Source organism: Bidens hawaiensis, unplaced genomic scaffold, assembly GCF_021521415.1.
Source record: "Bidens hawaiensis isolate Kalapana, Puna unplaced genomic scaffold, B.hawaiensis_p1.1 tig00064608_1, whole genome shotgun sequence".
NCBI lineage: Eukaryota > Viridiplantae > Streptophyta > Magnoliopsida > Asterales > Asteraceae > Bidens > Bidens hawaiensis.
Genome location: NW_027501521.1, coordinates 26,457 through 40,346, shown reverse-complemented (window position 1 = coordinate 40,346; position 13,890 = coordinate 26,457). Strand labels below are relative to the sequence as shown.

The 13,890-nt window shown below is 36.8% G+C and overlaps 1 protein-coding gene across 1 annotated transcript; it reads left to right on the top strand.

Annotated features, from left to right (window-relative positions):
* Window positions 1-36: 36 nt before the first annotated feature.
* On the top strand, window positions 37-4,750 carry LOC143604274 (beta-galactosidase 14-like; the record flags this gene model as incomplete). Its single annotated transcript, XM_077080804.1, has 10 exons — window positions 37-159; window positions 323-490; window positions 573-861; window positions 931-1,040; window positions 1,159-1,266; window positions 1,377-1,481; window positions 1,592-1,737; window positions 1,820-2,168; window positions 2,249-2,359; window positions 4,184-4,750. Coding segments are annotated over 10 exons (2,076 nt in total), but the record flags the coding sequence as incomplete, so codon positions are not given.
* Window positions 4,751-13,890: the final 9,140 nt, after the last annotated feature.

Below are 13,890 nucleotides of genomic sequence, written 5' to 3'. Positions count from 1 at the left end.
TTATTTATTTATGTGTAGATAAATTTGGTTTTTATTTTAGGGTTGATAAGAGAACCCAAATGGAGTCATCTTAGAGACCTTCACAAGACTTTGAAATTGACAAAGAACCTCTTTCTTACGGGTACTCGTAAAGTACAAGATATTAACAAATTTGTCCAAGTAAGCAACTTTTGTAACATCATCTTCCATACTAAATCTTTGTGTACTGAGTCTACTAAACTCTAACGTACTCACCTGCATTGCAGATGCTCTAACTAAAAACACACAAAAGCAAATGATCAATTTAAAAAATGAGCTTAATTATTAATTTCTTGTTTTGTAGATTGTGACTTATGAGAAACCCGAAAGCAAGCTTTGTGCGGCTTTCTTGAGCAATCGGCACAAAAAAGTTCATCGGACCGTTGATTTTAGGGGAAAACAATATTTCCTTTCTCGACGATCCGTCACCATCCTTCCCAATTGCAAAAATATCATGTTTAACACGGAACTTGTGAGTGTTTTATCGTCATTCATTCGTAAAGAACTAAAACATCTAATAGTGAAACTAACTTTAATATATTAAACAAGAACAGATCACATCACAACATAACTCAAGAACCTTTGTGCCTTCAAAAAGAGCCAACAACTTCAAATGGGAAACCTATAGAGAATCTATTCCAACATATAACGACTTGTCGATTCAAAGTAAATCACCATTGGAACTCACAGGCATGACTAAAGACACCACCGATTATATGTGGTATAGTACGAGCTTAAATCTTGATAAAGATGATTTACCCATGCGACCGGATATCTTGTCGGTTATTCGAATTCAAAGTCTTGGAGATGCTTTATTAGCATTTGTGAACGGACAATATATAGGTGAGGTGGATGTATATATATAACATAACTTTTAAATTCAATTATTAACAACCATGCAAAATTATTTAGGGTTTGGACATGGGAGCTTCATAGAAAAATCATTTACATTCTCCAAACCCGTGAGTCTAAAGGTCGGAATCAATCATATATCGATCTTGGCAATGACAGTTGGACTACCGGTAAATTTATAATATTGATCATTACATGATGTTGCGTGTACATTGATCAATAATGTATTGATCGTGTGACATGCACTTTTTAACTTTTTTTGTGTGTGTTGGTTTTTCTCGAGTGAAGAACAGTGGAGCGTATATGGAGAAGAGGTTTGCGGGTATTCGAGCCGTTATACTACAGGGTATGAGTACTGGGACTCTTGATATCACCCTTAACCAATGGGGACATAGGGTATGTATATGTTACATATATACACATGCTTTTATATATGTTATGTTATACAAGTTAAAATACAAAGGAAATGGGATACATAGTATGTACTAAACTTTTCATGTATTTAGGTTGGCGTCGAGGGAGAAGCTCACCGGTTATTCACCGAAGAAGGATCGAAGAAAGCTAAATGGGCCCCGGCTAGCGGACCAGGAACACCTATTACATGGTATAAGGTATAACATATCAGGATTCCCCTTCATGTAGTGAGGTTTATTTGTGTGTAAACGTATCAATTTCGACAAATTAGCTTAACACACGAGTTGAATGAAATTTCATGTTGTAGACGCGTTTTCAAGCCCCAGAAGGAAACAATCCAGTAGCGATCAAGATGGAGAGAATGGGCAAAGGAGTAATTTGGATCAATGGTTATAGCATTGGTCGTTATTGGGACAATTATCGCTCGCCACTAGGAGCGCCTTCTCAAACGGAGTAAGCATTATAACTGGTTAGATGGCCGGATCAAATTAACATAACTAAATTACTTAACGCGTTATGTGCGTTGTCATTTTAGGTATCATGTCCCAAGATCATATTTGAAACCAAAGAATAACCTTTTGGTTGTGTATGAGGAGAGTAGTGGATCAATAGACGGTATTGTGATCAACACCGTGAATCGGGATATCATTTGTAGCCTTATGCTCGAAGACTATCCACCGAATCTTGACTCATGGAAGATAGAAAACGGTGTTTTCAAGCCTCCCGCGGCTGAAAAGTCTAAGCCTTCAGCTCAACTTACTTGTGACCCTGATAAATTCATCAAGGAAATCCAATTTGTGGGCTTTGGTAATCCATGGGGATCATGTGGTAGTTATATGCAAGGAACATGTCAAGCCTCCAATGCCAAGAAAGTTGTTGAAAAGGTAAAACACGACCTGCATCACTATATTCAAAATTCTTATTATTTTTTATATGAGGCTCTCACGGTTCTTAACATATACAGGCTTGCTTGGGGAAGAATAGTTGCAGAGTACCAATTGATAGGGCGGTTTTGGGTGAACCGACCGGTGATCCTTCTTGTGTTCAAGAAAAAGTAAAAAAGCTTGCCATCCAAGTAAGGTGTGGGAAGAAAACGACATATAGATAGAGTCGAACCCACAAAATTTTTGATTTTTTAATATTTGTAAATTAATTAGTGTACTGTGTAGAATATAAGTTGATTATATTCTTATTAATTTTTATATATGTTTTTTTTTCTAAAAGTTTCTATCCTCAAAAGCCATAGTTATGTTCAAGTTACACGGATGACAAAGTTTAATATAAATTTTTGTAATAAAAGAAAAGAAACTCAATTTTGAGATAAGAATACTTAAATTACATAACTATAAACATCATGGGCGGACCTTATTAAGGGAGGGGTCGTGCCCCCCCCCCCCCCCCCCCCCCGTTTTTATCTTTAGAAGTCTATAGTCGTCATTTCCATCGGGAAGGGTTAAAATGGAAGCATTGCAAAGCATATGTTTTAGGGTTTGGAAAGCTTCTTCTTGTTTTGGTCTCCATTCATAAGGTTTTCCTTTATGAGTTAGTGCGGTGAGGGGTAATGCGATTTTGGATAAGTTTAGAATGAATCGCCGATAATACCCGGCCAAACCAAGGAAAGATCGGACTTTCGTGGGTATGGATGGAGTTTTCCAATATTTTACGACCTCGATTTTGGCGGGATCAACATGAATACCTTTATCATTGACGACATGACCCAAAAATTGAACTTCTTTTAACCAAAATTCACATTTTGAGAACTTGGCATAAAGTTGTTCTTATCTTAGGAGGTCGAGAATGGAACGTAAATGATGCTCATGTTCGGCTTGGGTATTGGAGAAGATAAGGATGTCTTCGATAAAAACAATTACGAATTTATCCAAGAATGGCTTGCAACAACGGTTTATGAGGTCCATGAATACGGCGGGTGCATTAGTTAAACCGAATGGCATAACCATGAACTCGTAATGTCCATACCGAGTACGAAAAGTGGTTTTAGGAATGTCGTCTTCATGAACACGCAATTGATGATAACCCGGTCGAAGATCGATTTTGGAAAAACAAGTTGTGCCTTGGAGTTGATCGAATAGGTCATTGATTCGAGGCAAAGGGTAATGATTTTTAATGGTGAGTTTATTGAGTTCAAGGTAATCGATACACATACGAAATGAGCCATCTTTCTTTTTCACGAGGAGAACGGGAGCGCCCCAAGAGGAGGAGCTTGAACGGATAAAGCCCTTATCGGAGAGTTCTTGAAGTTGGTTCGATAACTCTTGCAATTCTGAAGGAGCTAAGCGATAAGGAGCCTTGGCTACGAGAGTCGCGTCGGGCACAAGGTCGATTCGAAATTCAACAGGACGAATGGGTGGGAGACCAAAGAAGTCTTCGGGAAAAACGTCGGCAAATTCACAAACAACGGGAATGTCTTGAATTTTATTTTCTTTGTGATCTTTCACCACCGCTTGGGCTAGGAACGTAACGTACTTTTGGCGCAAGTACTTACGAGATCGAGAGCAAGACATGAGGTTGAGTTTCTTGGGAATCGTTTTGCCAAATACTTTGAGGGTTTTGCCATTGACGAGCGGAATTCAAATGAATTTGTCATAACAAACAACTTCAGCACGGTGCAAAGCTAACTAATCCATGCCTACTATGATGTCGAAGCTTCCCATTTGCATCGGTATGAGATCGATGGAGAATTCGCGCTTGCAAAGAGTAAGAATACAATTTCGAATGACCGAATCGATGGTGATGGAGCTACCATTGGGGACTTCGATAGAAAAGGGAGAGAAAGTTTAGCGCGGGGTACGGCAGCAATAGATTCAAATTTAAAAGAAACAAAACTCCTATCAGCTCCGGTATCAAATAAAATTGAAGCTAAATGCTCATTTACTAAAAGCGTATCGTTTACCACATAGTTGGCAACTTGATCTTGGTTGGCGTTCATCATAAAAGCACGCCCTTGATTGCCGTGGTTGACTTGTTGAGCTGGAGGAGGAGGAAGAGCTTGCATTGCTTGCGGGAGGGCTTGCATGGCTTGGAGCGGTTGAGCCAGAGGAGCCAAGAGTTGTGGGACATGGGGTTGATAGGTTTGAACTTGGTAGGCTTGGGTTTGATAGTTTGGTGCGGGTATGATTTGGGCTTGGTTAACAAAAGCAAGTCGAGGACAAGCATTGCGGAAATGATTTGGGTCTCCACAATTGAAACAAGCTCTAGGTTGAGGAGGAGGATTTTGAGCAAACGGCGCGGGTCGGTTTTGGTTAGTTGGAGCAAATCTTGGTGGAGCGGGTTGTCCACGAGAGGTTTCCCTACACACGTTGCTAAGGTGACCATAGCGGTTACACTTTGTGCAATGGCCGCACGCGGAGTAGGAGGGGTGATGGCGTTGGCAAGTGTTACACAAGGGATGCGGGCCGGAATACGTTTTTCGGTTTTGGAGTGCTTGGGATTGAGATTGAGGTTGTGATGGGTGGGTGACAACATAGTTTCAGTAATTGGTTTTGCCTTTCTTCTTGGTGTGGTGGGATGAATTGTAGTAGTTTATAGATTGAGGTTGCGGGTTAACTTTGGTGAGGGTTGATGGTTTGGGTGTACTCTTGTCATTGGGTTTCTTGAAGCCTTTGATGATGAGGGCATCGACTTTGACATGGTTTTCGGAAAGAGCGTCGGCTAAGGTAATTGCATCATGGAGGGTTTGCGGTTTACTACTTATCACCGAGTCGTGGATTTGCATAGGCAAACCACCAACATACTTGTCAATCGCCCGTTCGAGGGGGGATAACCAAGTGAGGAACCAAGAGACTAAGCTCATAAAAGTGATCGGAGTAGGCGGAGTTGTCACCACTCTCTTGCTTAATTTCCCAAAATTCGGATTTGAGTTTTTGGATTTCATGTTCTGGGCAAAATTTCTTCATCATGACTTCCTTGAGCTTGGTCCATGAGTAGGCCATAGCTACTTCCGCCCCATTGGCGAACATTTCGCCATTCCACCAAGTGCGGGTGGTTCCCTCGAACATGCTCGAGGCGTACGTGGTTTTCTTGGGTTCGGGGCATTCGCAAAGAGTAAAAACGAGTTCCATCTTTTCAAACCATTGCAACAAGGTAGTGGCACAGTTCTTGCCATGAAACTGAGATGGGTTAGCACCGGCGAAATTTTTCAAGGCGGGAATCACAGCGGCGATTTCCTTAGAAACCATAGCGGCCATCCGACGACCGGAGTTAAGCTTGCGAGTTTGACGACGAAGTGAAGGCATTCTAAAATAATAAAAGAGAAATGATATAAGTTTTGAGAAATTGATATAAGTATGAGGGAAATGAGTAAATATGGGGTTTTAATGATTGTGAGCCCTAGAGTTATGAGGATGAGGATGTTAAAAAAATTTCTTTTGTTAGTAAATCAAGTAAAAAAAATAGAATGTTAAATAGTTTAAATCTTCGGAGTTTGAAATAATGTGTTATGATTTAAAAGCGAGAAAAACTTGCATGAACCACCATGACTAGTTATCCCAACATTAAATCTTAAAATCATTGTAAAGTGGGGAGTTGAACATGTGCACGAAATCACCGTGTTTTACACGTTTTGTCCAAAATATCGTAATAATAGCAATAAAAAAATTTAAACGATGAGGTAAACGGGTTGTTGTTAACATTAGTCCACGTACCACCATGGCTCTTATGCTTCCAACAAAAATATAAGGAGACAACCGGAACACTTGCATTCAACAACTTAAAGTGTTGACATATATAACACGGTTCGTTGACCTAGAAGACGAACACTACAATTCAGCCATCCAAGGTAAGTAAATAACCTTCGATTCTTGGAATCTTTTTGTCAAATGATCGTTTCATAGTGTTTCACCCTCTATGATGGCTACAAACCCGATATAAAACATTTAAGGGATCCTAAATAACGGGATCCAAATTGAGTTTGTGATTTTGTGGTAAGGTAAGGATACCTTGGAATACTATGAGAGCGTATGCATGTGTATATTTTGGAGATTATGAAATAAATAAGCAATTAAATATATAAGTGTAATGAACAATCAAGTAGGGTAACACGTATAAGCAACACGTATAAGGACCCTAAAGCAAAACTATATTAGGTCGTTACGTCTAACCGCATATCCTATAGTCTTAGCTCTGATACCAATTTTTCACACCCCGACCAAAGGCGGAGGAACATGCCGGTGTGAAACGGATTGCCCATGAACACAAGACACTATTAAAGTGACAATATTTAGACAACTCATTAATTTCATTTAATCACAAAAGAAATACATCTTGTTCATACATAACAACACCAAATATAAGAATAAATATTGTTCATTCTTCTAATAACCTAGCGGTATCAAATAGAATGACGTATTCAAGCTCCAAATCAAGTAATAATTAAAACTGTAACAATGCATAAAATAATATTTGTCAACACGTATGTTGGTGAGCAATTTCATAGTTTTGAGTATATATAATATGAGGAAAAATACACAAATCGTATATGAAACTATAAATAAAAGCAACAATTGCGGTATATAAATCATAAGTAAATGATGATCCTTTCTAATCGGTAACAACCGACATACTCGGATAATGAGGCCCTATTCTACTAGCACAAGGCTAAGTAGTTAGGGGATCGTATGATCATACTTATTGAGGCTCAACAACAACTTAAAAATAAACACTTGTGCACGTAAAGCATATGAAGCATATAACACACAATAGAGCAAGTATTCTAGTATCATACACCCTAACGTTTGTGGTTTGAAGATCGAGTATTAAATATCATTCTTGTTTTGAATAAGTATCCATGTTACCCCCAAAGTATAAAAGTGAAAACGGGGGATGAAATGTACTCACATGAAATAAGTAACTTGAAGGATAGTTTGCGATAAAATGGGGGAAGGGTAAGTTCACCGGGCAAGACCTATATTAAAAAGGGTCTTGAGTTAGTAGGTGGTTTTTAAAAGCTTTAAAGTAAAATAACTTGACAAGTAACATAATTAATTAAAGTTTGAAGGCTAAAATGTAAATGCATAAGGAATTAAAGTAATGATTTTGAAAAGTAAGTTTACTCGAAATCGGGTCTCGGTATTCTATTTATTAGTTTTTACTTAACCTTTGTTAAGTAAATATTTTGGTATAATTGCAATATTGCAAAGTTAAATAGATACCAAAACGAGATTTTACGAGTGTTCGGAATTGTCGGTTCGAGTCTTGATAATTGGTCAAGCTCGAAGCCGAGATTCTAAAATGTTATGAGATAACTCAATGAAATCAAAAGAAACTTAACCAAGTGTGTAGTTCTATTAAGAAGAATCTAGACGTCCGTTAAGCGAGTGTTTGGTTTGTCGGTTCAAACTTGTTATAAGATCAAGTTAGATCCAAAATACCAAGTGTTTTGAGAAAAAGAATTTAAAATTAATTTATAAAATAGTTTTAGAGAAAATATGAGATTCGGTGGTCCAAAACACACTAGTGTGTCTTAAGTGAGTGAACTCGGTTTAGTTCGGTCTTGGTTCGGTCCTTGACTCGGAATAAAACTGAGGATGGTTACCACATACCCAATACCATGGAACTTTATTAAAATAACTTAGAAATGATAATACTCAAGTTTACATACAACATGTTAATATAAAGTGTTTAAACAAGAGTTCGATTTCAGTTCGGTCCTTGACTAGGAATGAAACCGAGGATGGTTGCCACATATCCAACACCATAGAACTCATTAAAATAAACTTAAAAATAATAATACTCAAATCTTTCATGCAATGTTAACAATAAAGTACTAAACAAAAGTTCGGTTTTGGTTCGGCTCTTGACTCGGGTTGAAACCGAAAATGGTGGTCACATACCCAATACCATTGAACTATTAAAAAATGATTTGAAAATTAAAAGTAAGTAAGGACTAAACAATATTAATAAGCATAAACAAAATTAAGGCATAACTTAAAGTATTTATCAAGGACTATAATAGTCCTCCATATAGTCTTGCCTTGTAGCACGACACTTCAACCGACCGTGATCGGAGAAATGAAATCCGAAGGAAAAAGGGGTGTATATTATATATATGTTGCAACATCAAGCTTCAAGTAACAAGAATTAGTTAGAAAACAAGGATTAGTATTAGTTTGACCTTGAGAGTAAGAACTTGAATAATGGATACTTGGATCTTAGATTGAAAGAGAATTTGGAGAAGAAAGAGCAACCAAAATGGCGCATGGGGCATTGCTTTAATAGTGGTAGAAGTATGGTTTATTCATATGGGGTAAATTGCATGTGATTGATTAAAATGGTCAAACAAGCTTTTGATAATTGACAATAATAGTCCCTAAAGTTTATTTAAAGTCGTTTTTCATCATAAAGAGGTGTTTTAACGTACCGAAAAAGATGTTTTCTTGACCTGACATTTGTGAAACATAAATGAACATAAAATCCAACATCTTATTAATAAATAGGAATCCGAAATATCAAAACGGGTCGGGTTTTTGATACAAATATAAATGCAAGTTAAACCGAAAAATGGCAAATGTTACTATCATAAACTTCCTTAACTCGATTAAGCTCATCTAGTAACGAGTCATTGTGAGATTTTAACCTTTTGTAGTCCTCACATTTTTCATAAGATTTAGTTTCTTCGACTTTGTTTTCAACTTTGACCTCCAAAAATGATTCTAAAAACGATACATGATTCTTTATCTTCTCGATGAACTGAGAAAATTTGCATGTGTTGGGATTTGATTGAATTGCTATAACTAATGTACCCCAAACTTTAGGTGACGTCTCAACGAGTGTATCTGCCAACCTATCAATGTAGTCTGACTCGCTTTTCTAAATCCCGACATGTTTCATTTCGTTAACAAACTCGCAATATCGATTGATTAACGAATCAAACGATTCTACAGTCAATATATCAAACATATCGAATTATCTCTTCAACTCTTGTCTTTTGTTTCTTCTTAAAACCTCGTCATCATTAAACGAACTTAAAAAATCCATTTTCTCCAAACGTGCACAAAAATCTAGAAAATCAGCACGTACGTGAAAGTAAAATCCTTATGCCAACAACTAAATGTAGTGTATAACCCACTTATACGTGAACACTCAACGTATATCAGCAACGTGTAACAACTTATACGGATGACCAACAGCTTAGACGAATTAATTCACAAAATTTATACGTCCAATGGTGCACAACACTTATACGTTGCCAAAAACAAACTTATGCTTGGCTCAACTTATGCATAAAAACGTCTTATATGTGGCAACAAGAAAATGCTAAGCATCCGTACACCACTTATACATCCAACTTGAAAATACTTATACGGCAGCAACAAACTGTTATGCGGTGACTCGTCCAAGTAACTCAATCCATGTAAATCAGTATCATATTAGTCATCCAGTTTTCAATTAATATGCGGATAAACAAAAACAAGTAACTCAGATTGTTCAATCTAAATGTGATGAACAAAAAACGTGATACTTTCAATTAATATGAGGCTAACCAACATTGTGAGCCAATTGATCACCAGCCAGCGTCCTTATTGACCTCCCCTTTAAACAGTTTCTAATCGCCACTTTTTGATTGATAAAACAATTCAACTTATGCGGCACGTTGTGAGAAATATTATGCGGCAACTTGTGATATTTAATGTCGATTTCACTCAGCCGTGTATCTTTGATGTAAGGCCCCGTTACCGGTGCCTCACTTTGGACGTTTGATTTACTCATAAACGCAGTTCTAAATATCATAGTTAATTAAAACTTTACGCGAAATATAAAAACTTCAAACAAAATATATTACATAACCATCCAATCTTGTCTTAACAACATTCAAGTCGTTTAAACATAAAACATAGTCTTTAAAATAACATAACATTTCCTTAAGATGCCAATATCTTCAATTCCATGTCATCTGTTCCCCTCAAGCGAACTGCCTCATCCTACTCACCTGCGTACATACTAAAAGTCAGCTATGCTGAGTGAGTTGTGGTTAATCAAGTACCATACAATACTTTCACATACTTATACATACGCATACGTAGATACTTAGTATTTACTTAACCTGTTTAACTTTCTTTAGTACATACAAGAGTATATACTTTCATTCTTTCTTTACTTTCGTTACATCTATTCATACTCTACATGCTCATGCATTTTAAAGAGCATTACGCCCTACTACCTCGAGTATTGTTAGGGCTCGGTCCCCTATCTGCCTCGAATATTATTAGGGTCTGGTCCCTTTCTTCCTCGAGTATTATTAGGGCTCGTCCATTTTCTGGCTCGAATATTATTAGGGTCTGGTCCCTTTTTACCTTAAGTATTATTAGGGCTCGGTCCCTTTCTTCTGTACCTAGCCATCCCTTATATTCATTCATAACATACATATCTCATTCATACAATATATATAGCATTCATATATGTAATTATAACCTGACAGTACATGCAATATCCGAATATCATTCACGTACTGACGAGCAATCATTCATACATTTTACATAAATCATATATGGCATACACTTATCACTTAGGATAAGTGTATTAACTAATCACATCGAGTATGCACGCAGCCCCGAAAACATAACAAGGAATGGGGCTATAAACTCACCTGAATGCGGTTACGTTCAGAGTTAATGGTAATCCATTTCTTTAGTTGTGCACGGCTAACTGTATAATAATTACATATATCAATTAACTATCACTACTCATAGCGTGCTATCTAGTTTAATTATAACCTTCAACGAGCGGGGGGACCGGGGGCAACGCCCCTAGCAGCGGGGTTCTAGGGGCGGCAGCCCCTAGCAGGGTCCAAGGGGCAGAGCCCCTGGCTGGGGTCGAGCTGTCAGGTCAGCTTGGAAAAATTTTATTTTCATTAACCGTCTTAACACATTTTCATTAGAAATCTTAAATTATTATTTTATTTTCTAATTCATAAAGTTCGAGGGCTTCTTTGTAATTAAATCATTTTATTCTAAGTCCAGGGACCTTTCTGTCATTCTTTCAAACACTAATTCCTTATCCAATTTCTTAACGAATTGGGGCTCATTCGTTATTTCTATCTTTCATAACGAATGGACTAGTTCGTTACTTCATAACGAATTGACTTTCATAACGAATTGGCCTTCATAACGAATTGGCCCTTATAACAAAATGGCCCTTATAACGAATTGGTCCTTATAACGAATGACCCTTTTATAACGAACTAATCTTTTATAATGAATGAAACTTCTAACGAACGAGGGTCCATTCGTTATCTCTCCGTAACGAATTTCTTAGCTAATTCGTTATCCTTCCTTAACGAATTGGCATAACGAATTAAAGCTAATTCGTTATCCTTCCGTTAACGAATTACTGTTAATTCGTTAGTTTTCATAAGGAATTAGGGTTAGGGTTAGGGTTCTGACATTCTTTTCAACATCGTACGCGTTTTTCCGGTGCCTTCATCATCGGAAAACCGGGATCTCGCTGGAAAAGCGAGACCTCGGTCGTTTTCCACCGTTTTTCATCCCGTTCGATCCAGATCTAAGCTAGGGTGACCCCTAAGCTCATCTTTTGACCAGTTTATACCCGATTCCATCCGGATCTCATAACTTTAACTGTTTAAGGTGTCGGCTCGTCGTTTCGCGACTAGATCTAGTGGGTTTGGGTTCAAACAATATCATACTATCATTACATCGGGTCGGAAATCAATTCTTCTTCTTGGTTTCGGCTAGAGAAGAGAGAAATATGAGAGAGAGATTAAGTATGTGTTTTTGGTGGTGTATGAAATGAGTGAAATGAATGGTTTGCGGGTTAATTAATGTATTTATATCATGGGTCATAGGCTTAAGCCCATGGTCTTTCTCATTTTCTTATTAACCCAAGTCCATTATCCATATCACTTAACCCAACACAAGCCCAATTCTTAACGCATAACAATTTAATATTATTATTTTATTAACCAAACAGAAAACGGGATGTTACATTTGACTTATACGGACCAATGTTATATGGCTAATTGAACAATTCATACGGAAGGTGATAACAACATATACGTTAAAGCGAACTGCAACAAACTGATTTCTTGAACTTGATTAATCAATTTGAATTGGATGAAATCACTCATTCAGAAACGATTAACCCATAACTATGAGTATAATTCTGAGTTTAATCCGAATTTAAACCGTAAACGTGTGAGTAATTGGACATATATGAACGGGTATGACTTTGACTATGAAATCTTCAAACCGAAACGAATTGATGTGTTTGATCCAGTAGTAAACACGAGCCCGAGGCTCTGTTACCAATTATAAGTTCGTGAGATGGATCGAAATCATGTGATGTTTACTATACGATGATTATTGGTGAAATCACTAATCAAAGGGATAAAACACATAGCAATTCACACACAAACCCACTAATATTGATATGACAAGTATGTACAAGTGATTTGCTCTCTCCTCTCAATATTTCTCTCTCTAAGATTCTTAAGGATTATTGAGGATTGCCAAATATGACATAAAGAGCTCCTATTTATACTAAATTCTATGGACCGTATAAGGTGGGTGTGGCGTATAAGCTTATACACCCGTATAAGCTTATACGTTGGCCAACTTATACGTTCCTTACAACTTATCTAACAATATTAGCTCGTTTAACCAATCCAAGATCTAGCGATAGACAAAAATGCTCTAACATTGGGAAAGAAGATGAAGTCTGCATTGGGACTTGGTAAAAAAATTAATAAATAAAGTTATAGTTTTTATTTATGTGAGTTCAACTTCTTCTAACTGTGGGCCCATAAAATATTTTTGTTGAGGTGGTTGTGCGGAAATATGTTTTTAAGTTTTAAAAAGTATTATGTTTCCTTCATATACCTCCAATATAATGTGTAAAAATTGTAATTTTAATTTATAACTTAGTCGCCCCCACTCCTACTTGGTTGTTCAAGTTCCGCCATTGATGAACATCAAACAAAGTTTAATTCTACATGCGTCCAAACACGACCTCTGTTTATTACCAACCAAATAGACTTTTACTCTTTGTCACTTACGAATACATGAATATTATGTGTGAGGGCAGGGTTGGCTCAACGGATGTCTAAATTGAAATAAGATTTTGGGGTCTTGTTATGACAATTGTTAAGAAAAAAATTACAAGTTTCAAACTCATGACCTATATTTTAGTAACAACTAAGCCTTTCACCATACCATTACATTGCTTTGAATTCATTTACTCGTTATAATATATTTATATATAATGGCATTTTTGACTTGGAGGGATTAATTAAATGTAGGCCTAAAGCCATAACTTGTTTTCGCTGACCCACGGGTCGACCATGTGTGAGGGTAAGTCTGGTAAAAAGTAAATGATAAAATAATATTAAACCGTGAAATATAACTAAAAACAAAATTTCATCAAGATGTATCTTTCTATTATACCTAATGGACTTTGGTGTTTTAAGTTATAGTCAATGGTTTAACATATATTATCAACATAATAAAGAAGTTTTACGGGTGTTAATTTTTGTTGAGATCTGTTCTATGTGTTTTTGTTAATTGAAAATCCTTAAATTGTCTATTCTCTTCTACGAAGTCAAATAAATAACCTTCAACAAAAGATGTTCCAAGAATA